Raw genomic sequence first — 12906 nt, forward strand, 5'->3', positions numbered from 1 at the left:
AATTCTTTGGATGAGTTCTTACCCTCTCAGTAAATGAAAATCTGTGTGTAAAAATAAATAAATAAATAAATAAATAAATAATAAATAAACAAACAAATAAACAAACAAATAAATAAATAAATAAATAACAACCGTAAGGGTCTCCTCTTTATAGGAATTCTTTCAAGTAAAAATGGAGACATCCCTGTTTGCTTGTTTGTTTGTTTCTGTGTCAGTTCTGGTAAAAAGCACACTCCTTCCTGCTGTGGATGCCCTGGGTTTCCCACCTTCAGGTCTGCCCCATCTCTTCTGTCATCTGTTAGTAGAGTAAATGTGTCTGCACCTACTAAAGGCCAGCCCGTCCTCTGTACCTGTGTTCCTCTCCTCTGTTCACCGTGGGATCGCAGGTGGACTGTGCAGTCTTGACCTGCCCCTTTTCTTGGAGATTCTTCTCAGTGGCATTGAAACCTTGCTTTAGGCCAGTTTTCATCTAAGCTTGGACCATTGGCATCAGAATAACCTGGACACGCAGATTGCCGGACAAACCCCAGACAGGCTGAGCCAGAAAGAGGGGGGGGGAGCTTGGAAACCTGCTTTCTTCCCAAGCAGATTAACGTTTATGAACCTCTCATGTAGCTCTTAGAAACAAGCCGTCACACAAGTATCCCTGGATCGTGCATTCCTGTATTTCTCACTTCCTCTTCACAGCAACTTTCAGGGAGAATCCCCAGTACGCATCCCTGCATCTGTACTCCTCATGTACTTGTCTTGCAGGTCTCCTCATTCTAACATGTGCCCCGTCAGTAAAACATTTCTGAGCATGTCCTCTCAATGTGTATTTATTTGTTTATAAATTATATACATATACTAGTATGTCAGTGTACTCGATGCATTATAAAACAATGTAAAGAGGAGCTAGAAAATAAGTAACATTTTTAATTTAAAAAACGTATTAACACTATATCATTTCAAGAACATGATAAGTAGACATGTCTTATTTTAAATACTCTTGATCATTTTGTTTGTCAGATCTCAGTAGATTGTGATTTTTTTTTTTTTTTTGGCATTAAAATATGGCTGTTGAAGGGGCTCATACTAAAATAATAGATGGGTTAGCCCTGCCAGTTTCTTCTTGTAACACTCCACATGTGCTTACATTGTAAGTATTAGCCTCAGTGCCTAGAGGTCTTGGAAATCTTTTTTAAGCCAGGTTGAGGGTTAAATTAGTTAAAACAGCACAGTATAATCTGTAAATCCGCTGAACCAGGCACATTTGAACTGCAGAAGTTTGTAGCATCATGGGAGCAGAAGTAGGAATGAGCCGTGCCACTGTGAACCCCTCCACTTTGTGGGACTTTCTTCCCTCAGGATGGCTTCTGTAACCTGGGAGGAAGCCACCATTGATCCAAATATTAAATATTATATAATAAATAGCTTTACTTTTTTGACAAAAAAATAATATAAATAGAAGCTGTAATATTTTCTGTCCCTATCCCAGTGGACCACTTTGTACAGCTCCTTTGGGGCACCTGGCCCACTTCGGGACACCACTTATACCACTGAGTCTCTTAAAACTTGTTTTCCTTATTAACACTGTTACAAAACTTATTACTAAGATCATCAGTGATCTCCATGCTGCTAAACTTAATGGACTTTTTTCAGTTCATTTTTATTTGACCGTTCGTAGTTTTTAGCTCAGTTGACCATTTCCTGGTGTTTCTCCTATTATAAGTGGTTCAACCATTGACCCAGTTGCTCATATGTGAATCATTCCCAAATATTTTTCTACTTTCCTAACTGCCCCCTGACCCCACGGTTCAGTCACTAGGATTTGTTGATTCTACTTCCTACATGTTTTTCGTACCCATTCACTATTCTCCCACCTCTGTCCCCACGCTGGTTTAAGCCTCCGCTCCCTCAGAGTTCGGCAGTGGTCCCCCAGTGAGTCTTCTGAGGCCTGCCTTCTCCCCCCTACAGCTGGTGTCAGACTCAGAGAACACAAATCTGATCATTTTACTCCCTTGCTTAGGTTTCTTTAATAGCTTCCCATTACAGTGGAAAGAGACAGGGAAGATCTAGATGCTTCCCCAGCCCAACTTCTTGCTCAGCTGTCTCGCACCATCATTTCCCCTGGGTGCTCTGTGCTCCAGACACACTGACTTTCTCTCTGATCCTTCACAGCATGTTAAGTGTATCCCCCTGTGCAGACTCCCCGGCTACCTGCACGTTGCTCCCTGTGACAGGAATGGTCTTCTCCCTTCCCTGGTTACCAGCTGCTTCTCATCCTTCATATTTTACTGCAAATATCATTTCTCCAGGGAATTCTAGTTGTACAGTTACACTGTCCTCTGTGTTTGCTTTATAACTCTTACCGTACATATGAATAAACTGTCTAACCATTATATCCCCCGTACCTAACAGGTAATAAAGGCTCCTTAAATATTTGAGTAAATTAGCATCATTGTAGCAATATTTGTTTCTGTATCCACAGACTCCCTACTCTGTGAGGATAATGTCCTTGTCTGGTTTGGTCTCCATTATTTTTCCATCATCTAACACATATGCACACACACATTTACACACAAACATTTGTCGACTTCATGTGAAGATTCTCTTGTTTCTTGTTTAATGCCTTCCCCTTTAGACTGTAAAGTGATGATGTCTATTTTGTGCACCCATGCCCAGTGCTTGATACAGTGCCTGACATTACAGTAAGTATTTGGTAATGGTTTTTATTTTTTAAATTAATCTATCTCTGCCTTTTAATAAACAGGTTAATCCATTCCTATTTACTGTAATTCTAATATGTTTGAACTTACTTCTGACATCTTATTTTGTGTTGTCTGTGTCCTTCTTGTTTTTTTTTTTTTCTTTTTCTATTTTTGTTTAGATTGATCAAGTTTTCTTCCATTATTTTCCCTCTAAAAATTAGGAAGTTAAGTATCCTCCTTTTAGTCTTCTCATTATTCTCTTTAAATTTCTAATGCAGGTATTTACTTTATATTTTTCTACCAACATCTTACAACAAGACAGGAACCTCAGAAAGGATTTACTCTTCTCCCTTCCCTGCCACCTTTCTTAGATTTTGCTTTTCAATTATCATTATTTATAACAATCAGAACTTAAGTTTAACTAGTTTGTTTGGTTTTTATTTAACTTGCTCCTGCTCTTTTATCCCAGGTTCTACTCCTTGGTGTTCTGTTTATTTACTTTGGCTATATTATATTTGGGGGGGACAATAACTTTTCTAATAATTTTTTAAAATAGGATTTGGGAGTGATATATTTTCTGCATTGTTACATATCAGAAAATGTGTTTATTTTGCCCTTCTATGTAATTAGTTTGCCTGGGTATGCGTCGTATGTTCTCATTTTCTCTCAGTATTTCAGAGATTTTACTCCGTTGTTTCCAGTGAGATGTCTGATATCATTGAAGGCTCTTAGTATTTTGTTTTTAATCCTTTTTACTGTCATGAAATGTCACTATTACATACCTGGTATAGTTTTTGTTTTTGTTTTCCCATTCACACTGGCTCTTTCTTCAACTCTCAGAGATTTTCCATTATTTCTTTGAGAAGTTTTTTCTTCCATTTTTTTCTACGCTACTTTCTAGACTTCCTGTTAGCTGGATTTGGGAAGTTTGGGGGTTTATCCTCAGTGTCAGTGTCTATTTGTTCTTTTGTACTGCATCCTCAGAAAATGTCTCAGTCTTCTAATTGATTGATCACTTAGCTGTGTTTGTTCTGCTGTTTGACACACCATCTGTGCTACATTTCAGTGTTTACATTTTTAATTTCCTAGATCCATAGTTTTCTTTCTCTGACTCCAGTGTACTCTTGCACTTCTAAAGATAGACTTTTTTTAGTCTTCTTCTGTATTTGCTGCCATTGCCACAGGTTCCTTCTTCTGCTGTTGATTCTAGTGCATCTTCTCAACAATACGGGTTGTTGGAGATTCACAGGGGTCTGGGAGTCCCTGCTAGCCTATCTGTGAATACCGCATGTGGTTTCAGCCACTGTGGGGAGGGACAGGACATGCCGCCAGGTGGGCTTTGCCTGAGCAGCGCCTCTTCTGAGCCGGGGCGCTCGTCTTTCCTTTTAGAAGTCTAAGCGTCCGCCCTCACTGCCCAGAGACACACTTTTTTGTTGACAGTGGTGACCAGAATGTCTAGCTGTTCCTCCCGTGGAGCCCAGCAGCCTTCCTCACGCTCACTCCAAGGCCCCTTCCTGCTCTGCGAGTCCTCAGGCTCCTCTCTCCTTGGGATTATTTTGAGAACTTTTTCTTAGTTTTTGTAACCACTCTCTCTAGAGGGCCTATTGCCATTGTTTCTTCCTTTAGTCCATTTGCATCTGCCTTTCCTCTCAGGAATTCCTCCAAATTCCTGATCCCTTGAGAGTAGTCCTCGGTAGCTAATATGCTATAAAGTTCTAAAAAAATTGTCGTTTACAGGGATTTGAAGTGGAAACAGCTGTCAGATGCATTGCTTAGAGTGCTGTCTTGTTCCAGGTGTGTGGTCAAGAGTTCAGCATATCCCTGCCTAAATATTTATATCCTCAGTGACATACTTTCAGATGAAAATACAGACATGTCTTAGACTGTGATACAGATATGGCTGTCTCCTAATACTAATTTTGTAAAGGTTTTGGGTATAACTATTATATTTCAATGAATCCATGCATTCTTTATCTGTGAAATCATAGAACCCGTGTGTTTTTATTATGTTTAACATAGAACCGGTGTTATTATTTTTATAGCATATGGAGAAAAGCTAATTTCATTATTTTCTTTCTGTTAGGTTACTACTGGTGATTCAGTCATTCTAAAAGCTCTTCAGTCCAACATTCAGCATGTACTGGTCTATGAGAACCTTGCTGTCCAGGAGAAAGTGCTGGCTTGTATTCCAGTCCAAGAACTAAAAAGGAGATCACAAGAAAAGTTATCTAGAGCTAGAAAATTGGATAAAGGTAGTGGCTTTACATAACCATTCATTGCTAAATATGCATCATTGCTAAATAAATGGGAATGCTGAAATGGTGCCTTTTGCTGTTGACATTGTAAATACATAACCCAGTTCTATTTGGATTTTTAAGGAGTACAGTAGTATAATTTTTTATTGCGTACACCTCATGCACACTGGAATGTGTATTTGCAGTTTAATCATTGATATATGATTTTTTTTTCAGATATAGTAGATCTTTAGTCCATGGAATATATGATGGCATTATTAGAAGATTCTAATGTGAATCGGAGAAAAACCTTACTCAAAATTAATTCATGTGATTAGACCACTGACTCCCTTTAATAGACAGTTACTGATAAAGAGTGTGGATATAGAAGCCAGCTACCTGGGTATAAATTCAGCTCTGACTCTTACTGAGCAAGTAGTTTAATCTCCTTACCTCAGTTTCTTCATTTGAAAATAGGAATGATAATTTTAAGAGATAACTGAGATAGTACATGTAAATGGCTCAGAACAGTGCCTGCCACATTCATCAAGCAATAATTATTTGTTATTTTCATTAATGGTCTTAGGATTTTAGTTGTTAAATGTTTCCAACTTCAGCATTTTTACTTTGAGTTTTATGTAATTGGTTTTTATCTGTTAAGTCATTTCTTAATACTGTCCTTTCTAGGGGGTTCTGTAGTATTTTTTTGGTGGCTGCCCTAGTTTACAGTAAACATTTTTTTTCCAATTTAAAAAAAAATTATCTTATATTGGTATACTTGATTGATAATGTTGTGTTAGTTTCAGGTGTACAGCAAATTGATTTAGTTAAACAGATACATGTATCTATTCTTTTTCAGATTCTTTTCCCGTGCAGCTTATTGTAGAGTACTGAGTTCCCTGTGCTATACAGTAGGTCCTTGTTTATCCATTTTATATATAGTGGTGTGTGTATGTCAATCCCAGACTCCCAATTTATCCCTCCCCCTCCTTCAAAAGCATTATGCTGCTTCGTGTGTAGTGCAGATACGTTTCAACAGAATGTCTCAATTCTTCCTTCCCATCCCTTGAGACTCTGCTGTCATTCATTTCACTTACCCAGACACTGTAATCACTCAGTACATTGCTATTGTTATTATTTAAGCCGTTACTCTTTAGACTAAGTAAGAATGAGGAAAATAACAGATTTTATGTTACCTTCATGCATTCTTCCCCTGATGCTCTTCCTGTATGCAGGCCGGAGTTTATGACCATCACTTTTCTTCTTCCCGAAGAACTTCTTTTACTGTTTCTTTCAGGGCAGGTATACTAGAGGTGAAGTCCCTCAGTTTTTCTCTGCCTCAGAAAGTCTTTATTTCTCCTTCACTGTTGAAGGATAGTATCCCTGGGATAGGTTGGTGGGGATTTTTTCTGTCAATGACACTTTAAATTTCTATTCACTCTGCTGCCTGCTTGTTTATGAGGAGAAGTCTACCGTAATTTCTATCTTTATTCTTCTTTAGGTTTCTCCCACCTGTGCCCCTCACCTCCTCCTCCATCCCCAGCTTCACTCAGGATTTTCTCTTTGTTTTTAGTTTTCTTCAGTTTGCATATGATGTGCATATGATGTGCATATGTGTGGTTTCTTGGTACTTATCCTGGTTGGTGTTTTCTGAGCGTCCCAGATCTGTGGTTTGGTGCCTCATTAATTTTGGAACATTCTTGGCCATTATTGCTTCAGGTATCTCTTCTGCTCCTTTCTCTCTTTCTTTTCCTTCTGATATTCCAAAATAGGGTATCCTATTCCACCTTTATTTATCAACCGTTCCCCACCATCGTTAGATGTTCTGGTCCGTTTTTTAAATTCTCCCACCATAATTGGATGTTCTAGGTGTTTTGTTCCTTTGTTTTTATTCTCTTTTTTCCTCTTTGATTTTCAGTTTGGGATGTTTCTGTTGACCTGTCTTCAGGCTCAGTGATTGTTTCCTTGGCTGTGTCCAGTCTGCTGATGAGCCCGTGAAAGGCATTCTTTATCTCTGTTAGAGCATTTTTGGTTTCTAGCATTTTTTTACAGTTTCCATCCTTCTGCTTACGTTGTTCTCACATGTTGTCTACCTTTCTCATTAGCGCGCCAAACATATTAATCATAGTAATTTTAACTTCCCTAATTCCAAAATTTGTGCCGTATATGAGTGGTTCTAATGCTTTGCTTTACCTCTTCAGACTTTTTTCTTTCCTTCAGGTTTTTCCTTGCCTTTTAGCATGCCTCCTAATTTTTTTGTTAAATGTTGGATACGATGTATTGGGTAATAGGAACTGAGGTGAACAGGCCTTTTGTGAAAGGTGTAAATGTCCATTTTACTAGGAATTGGACACCGTTAACGACATTGTGTTTAATGTTTGCTGTAAGTGTCAGGGGCTTTGGGTTCCTCTGGTGTTCTTGGGGTCCCTCTGTTGTCTGTGGGCTTCCCTAAGGACCCCTCCTTAGCTCGAGTCTGCATCCTGCAGATGGTTTAGTTGTAATCATCCCCTATTGTTGTACCGGAGTCCTGTTGGTGTGGTGGTGAGGTGTGGGAGAGGAGCATTCTGTAATCTTAGGGTTAAATCTCAGGGTCTTAGGGGGCCTTATGCTCGGCCCTGTGACCCACCCCGCATAGGTGAGACAGGAAGACCAGAGGGGCCTAGAGTCAGAGAAGTGCCCTTTCCCCAAACTTACTTAAGCTACAGGTTTGTTGTGAGACCTTGAAACAGTTCTTCCTCTTCTTGAATTAACAGGGTTTTTTGGTTTTTTTCTATTTATAAAACAAGGATGCTTATCAGCATGTGGTCACGGAGGCTCTGTCCATTTCAAAGTACTGTGGTCCTGTGCGTGATGCCTCACATACATGCCTATTTCGCAGGTACTTACTGTCATGTTGTGTGTGTGCTGAGCCCTGCAGAGGAGACATAGTTAGCAATGTCCCTGCTGACGTTTGCCCTGGCATTTTTTTCCTCTAATTATAAAAGTAATACCTGTTTTATGTAGAAAATTCAGGAAATAGGGGGAAGATAAGCCATCCATAATTTCATCACATCAGAACGCAACGTCTAAGATTGTGTATACAGTTGACCCTTGAACAACACAGTTTGAACCGTGCGGGCCCGCTTACACGCAGGTTTTTTTTCTCTAAAGACATGCTACGGTACTACATGGTCCAAGGTTGGTTGAATCCGTGGATGTGGGACCACAGAGGGTTGACTGTAAAGTTATACATGGATTTTCCACTGCGTGGGGGAGATCAGCACCCATAACCCCTGCATTGATCAAGGGTCAACTGTATATCCTTTCACACTTGAGAATATAAGGGCAGGATAATGGCGTTTTAATGTAAGTAGGAAAGAAGGAACACTTCTTTTCTGGTAGAGGCATTGGCAACTGCAAAGGCTCCGTGGGTGGGAGTGAGCTTGGCATGTTTAGGGGATGGAAGGAGGGCACCTGGCGTAGCAGAAGGAGCAAGACAGAAAGCTGAGAGAGGCAAAGGCAAACATTAGTTTCCTGTGCTGCTGTAGCAAATTACCACAAACGTGGCTCCTCGAAACGGCAGGAGAGTGCTGTCTCACAGCTCCGGAAGCCGGAAGTCCGTAATCCGTATCCCTGGGCCGAAGTCAAGGTGTGGGCAGGGCTGGAGGGGAGAAGCTCTCCCTGCCCCTGTCCGCTTCTGGGGGCTGCCTGCAGTATGGCTTGTGGCTGCACCACTGCAGTCCAGAAGACCAGCATCTTCACACCCAGCTCCTCTGCCGCTGCATCACCTTCCCCTCTGTAAAGTGTCCCACTGCTTCCCTCTTGAAAGGACACGTGTGATTGCATTTAGGGCCCCCGTTTAGTACGTAGGATAATCTCCCTGGCTCAGAATCCTTACTGCATCATATCTGCTGAGGCTTTCTTTTTTTTTTTTTTTTTTTGCCTTCTTTGGTAGGATTCACGGGCTCCAGGGGTTAGAGTGTGGACATCTTTTGGGGGAGCTACTTTTCGGCCTACCACAGGGGCCAGCTGAAAGAACGAGAGTGGCGACTTTGGCTTGTATTCTGAATGAGATGGAAACCCATGGGAGGGTTTCAGTCGACTCAGGCTACCTTGCATTCTTAAAAAGATCACTCTGCTGTAGGGACTTGTTGGAGAAAACAGGATGAGAGTGCTGTTTTTCTTAAAGTTCATTTTTAGTCCAGCATTCACGAATATCTCCTTGTTGAGAAACTTTCATGTTGTACAGGAAAAGCTGAACTCTCCCTGCCAGTCAGTCCTCTGCCTCCTCTTCTGCAGGTAACAGCTATTACCACGTGACGTGTTCCTTTTCATATCTTTTCCTGTGTATTTCCACCCATAAATAGTTATCTGTAAAAATAAATAAAGTTGCATGGGTTTAATAAAGTGTATCATCTCCCATATATTCAGCTCCGTGGTGATTTTCATTTACTGACATGTCTTGGAAGTCATTTTCCCTCCCCCTAGTGCTCTGTAGTGTGCATGCAGTGTTATTTATACAGTTCCCCACTGGTGGACACCAAGATTTCCCTGTTCTGAAGGCTGCTGCAGTGAAGATCCTTGTAAAGCATGCCTGCCTACATGAAGGAAGGTTTCGCTGGGTTAGATATAAAAGTATCAAGGGTTGTGTGATACTTTTATACTACAGTGGATCCCTGCCAAACAAATCGCCTTCCAATTTATACCAGAAGTGTCTGGGAGTGTTTGTTTCAACTTAATGAAATTATTGAACTTCTTTTATGGACTGTACTAATTTTTCTAATGCGTTCTGTTAATATTCTTACTGATTTATAGACGTTCTTAATATATTCTGTATACTTTTCTTTGTTAGACTCATTACATTTTTCTCTCAGTATTCTTTAATTTCATTCAGTGTATCTTGAAATTCAAAAGTTACAAATTTTAATGAGAAAATTATTTTTTCCATTTTTGTTTTTACAGTTGTGTTTTGTTTTCTACACCAAAGTCATAAACGTAAACTTCTACTGTTCCTTTTATAATATTCCCTCTCTGTGTATAGTGTTTATATATATGTATTAGAATGAATGTAGTAGGGATCTGATATTTGGATAGCTACTCGTCCCGATACCATTTGTTGAACAATCCATCCTCTTAGAACTACTTTAAAGGCTAACTTTATTAAATACTGTGTATCACTTAGAAATCTATCTTTCAGGACTCTTTGCTTTGTTGCATTCATCTCTGTCTATTCTTTATCAGTATCACAATATTTTAATTATTAGAATTTTGTAATGTGTTTTGATGTACTGTAGACAGATTTATCTCATTCTTAGTCAAAGTTGTGTTGATCATTTTGTGCCTTTCCTCTTTCACATGAATTTTGCAGTTAGCTTATCAAAGTTTATGAAAAATTATTTTGTAATTTCAGTTGATTGCATTAAAGTACAGGTTATTTTGCGGAGAGTTAACAACTTTGAGTTTTCCCATTCAAGAACATAATGTATTTTGGCCTTTTAATATTCTCTGTAGTTTTTTTTTCTTCTATAGTTTTTTTATTTTGAAACGTATCAAACATAAATACAAGAATAGCGTATAACAGATCAAACACCTGTGCCCAGCATCAGACTTTATTAGATCTTAACATTATGCCATATATCTCCTTCATATATTTTTTTTATTTTTAATAATAAAATATTAAAGATAGGAATGAGAATCCCCATATATGTCCCGAGATTGTTTTCCCCTCTCCTTTTTCCCAGAGATACCACTGTCTTGAATATGGTCGAGAGAGAGATCTTTTTATTTGATAAAGTGGATATAATAATATATGTCATGCTCACTTGCTAGGGTTGTTTTAGATAGATAGTACACATGGTTGTGCTTTTATGTGTTTTGTGAATTATATTGAATGATGGTGAATTATATTGTACAGTTGAAGCACTAATAGAAAAGCTAAGAGGATGATTTTTAAGGTATCCAGAATTCTGTGATTTCTGCCTGTAATAACTGTGGTTGTTTCATATTTACTTGTGAATATACCTGATAACAAATATAATGCAGTCATTTAAAAATGTTTGCCAAAATCAGACTTTGTTACCTTCCAGGTGCTTCAGGATCAACTCCAAACTGTCAGTAGTTCCCTGAGAGGTGGTTGTATTCAGCATGGTGTCGGTCAGAGGATGCAGTAAAGTCCCACTGCTTTGAGTGTGCAGTGGATTACGTCCTTGTATTTCAGCCTGCTTCACAATACACTGACAATTCTGTCCGCATCCTATTTGTGAAGACCTTTTAGATCATCTTCTGTTTTCATATATTTCAGCCTCATATTTGAGGATAAAATGCACGTGGATGTTTTTAGTTTTTATGCTCTAAATCTTACTTGGTTCTGTTGTAACTTCTCAGGTACTAATGTAAGTGAAGAGGACTTTCTTTTGCTGGAGCTTTTACACTGGTTTAAGGAAGAATTTTTTCACTGGGTGGATGACATTTTGTGCAGCAAATGTGGTGGCCAGACTAAGTCTAGAGGCGAATCATTGTTCCCCAGTGATGATGAGCGGAAGTGGGGTGCAAACAGAGTGGAAGATCATTACTGTGACGCCTGCCAGTTCAGCAATCGATTTCCAAGGTGAGCATCCCCTGGACACTGAAGTCAGAATAATCTCTTATTGGGATGGCTAGAAGAGAATTTTATTAAATCAACTTGTAATCTTCGTTTTAGTTATTAGAAGTATATTCCTCTAGGACAGGGGTCAGCAAGCTATGGCTGACTGGCTCAATCCAGCCCACATCCTATTTTTGCAAATAAAGTTTTATTGGGACACATCCATGCTGCTTCAATAGCTTATGGTCTGTAACTGTTTTCACATTACAATGTCAAGAGTTGAATACTGGCAACAGAGACCATATGGTCTGCACAGTCTAAAACATCTACGGTCTGGCTTTATATAGGAAATGTTTGTTGACTCTTGAATATAAATTGAGTGTAGTTCTAGCAACTTAATGCTGTAAATCTTGTATTTTTATTCTTTTAATACATAAGTTTTAACTTTCTGATAACTTTAATAATAATACTGATAACACATAAAATGATGCTGAAACACTAGAATAATAGTGATCATTGTGATAGTAAATACAGTGCTGTACTCAAAATCATCAGATGGAAATATGGAAGGTGAAAGTATAGTATAGGACCATTTTTTTTTTTTTTTTTTTTTTTTGGCTGTTCTGTGTGGTACACGGGATCTTAGTTCCCCGACCAGGGATCGAACCCGCGCCCCCTGCAGTGGAAGCGCCGAGTCCTAACCACTGGACCGCCAGGGAAGTCCCCTCATCATATTTTATCTTGAATGACAGAAGTTTAATTAGGGGCCTCTGCTACCAACCTAACCTACCCTCATATCTCTAAATTCAAACTAAGGGAACTGGAACTTTTCTGTTCACTTTTTCCATCCTTTACTTTATAAGTCTCTTATCAGATGTTCTTAATTGACAATACTTGTAAAGTTTGGTTGTATCATCAGGCAAGAAAAGATATCAAGTTTTTGAAATACCTGATTTTGGGGGCTTAGGGACTCAGTTCCGTCCTAATGAGGAATCAGTCCTGTGATATACAGAGTCTAAGATAAACAGAATCCACTGTCCAATAATTATCTAAAATAAGCGCAGGTTATTTTTTCATTCAGCATATGTGTGCACAGGTACTTGGCAAAGATGTGAAGATAAAAGATGTCTGTGATTAAATCCTGTCTTCATAAGGTCTAAGCAGTTGGGTGTCAACTGATAGTGCGGGGAGACAGAGGCTAACAAAGGTGTCTGTACCGAGCATTGTCCTTTTCCCTCCTAACCGTGTGCTTGTCTTACTGTTAGCTGTTCTCTGGGTAGGGCTGGGAGGATGAACACTATTAATCAGAGACCAAGCAGCCTTTCAAGTTGGCACGAGTGTGTTTAGAAGATGGAGGCGTAGGATGCTCTAATCCTGCTGCCGTTACTTCTTCAGGTTAATACGCAACTTCTTCCAGTAA

At 39.2% G+C, this 12906-nt stretch overlaps 1 protein-coding gene across 3 annotated transcripts in view; it reads left to right on the forward strand.

The window, feature by feature from the left end:
- NGLY1 (N-glycanase 1) overlaps positions 1-12906 on the forward strand; it is a 62648-nt gene that overhangs the window by 31328 nt on the left and 18414 nt on the right. For all 3 annotated transcript variants that reach the window (XM_019948623.3, XM_019948621.3, XM_019948622.3), the window contains 2 exons: positions 4774-4942; positions 11288-11510. In XM_019948623.3, coding sequence (XP_019804182.2) covers positions 4774-4942; positions 11288-11510 — 392 coding nt within the window. The remainder of the gene's footprint in view (positions 1-4773; positions 4943-11287; positions 11511-12906) is intronic.

Source organism: Tursiops truncatus, chromosome 4 (assembly GCF_011762595.2).
Source record: "Tursiops truncatus isolate mTurTru1 chromosome 4, mTurTru1.mat.Y, whole genome shotgun sequence".
Lineage (NCBI taxonomy): Eukaryota > Metazoa > Chordata > Mammalia > Artiodactyla > Delphinidae > Tursiops > Tursiops truncatus.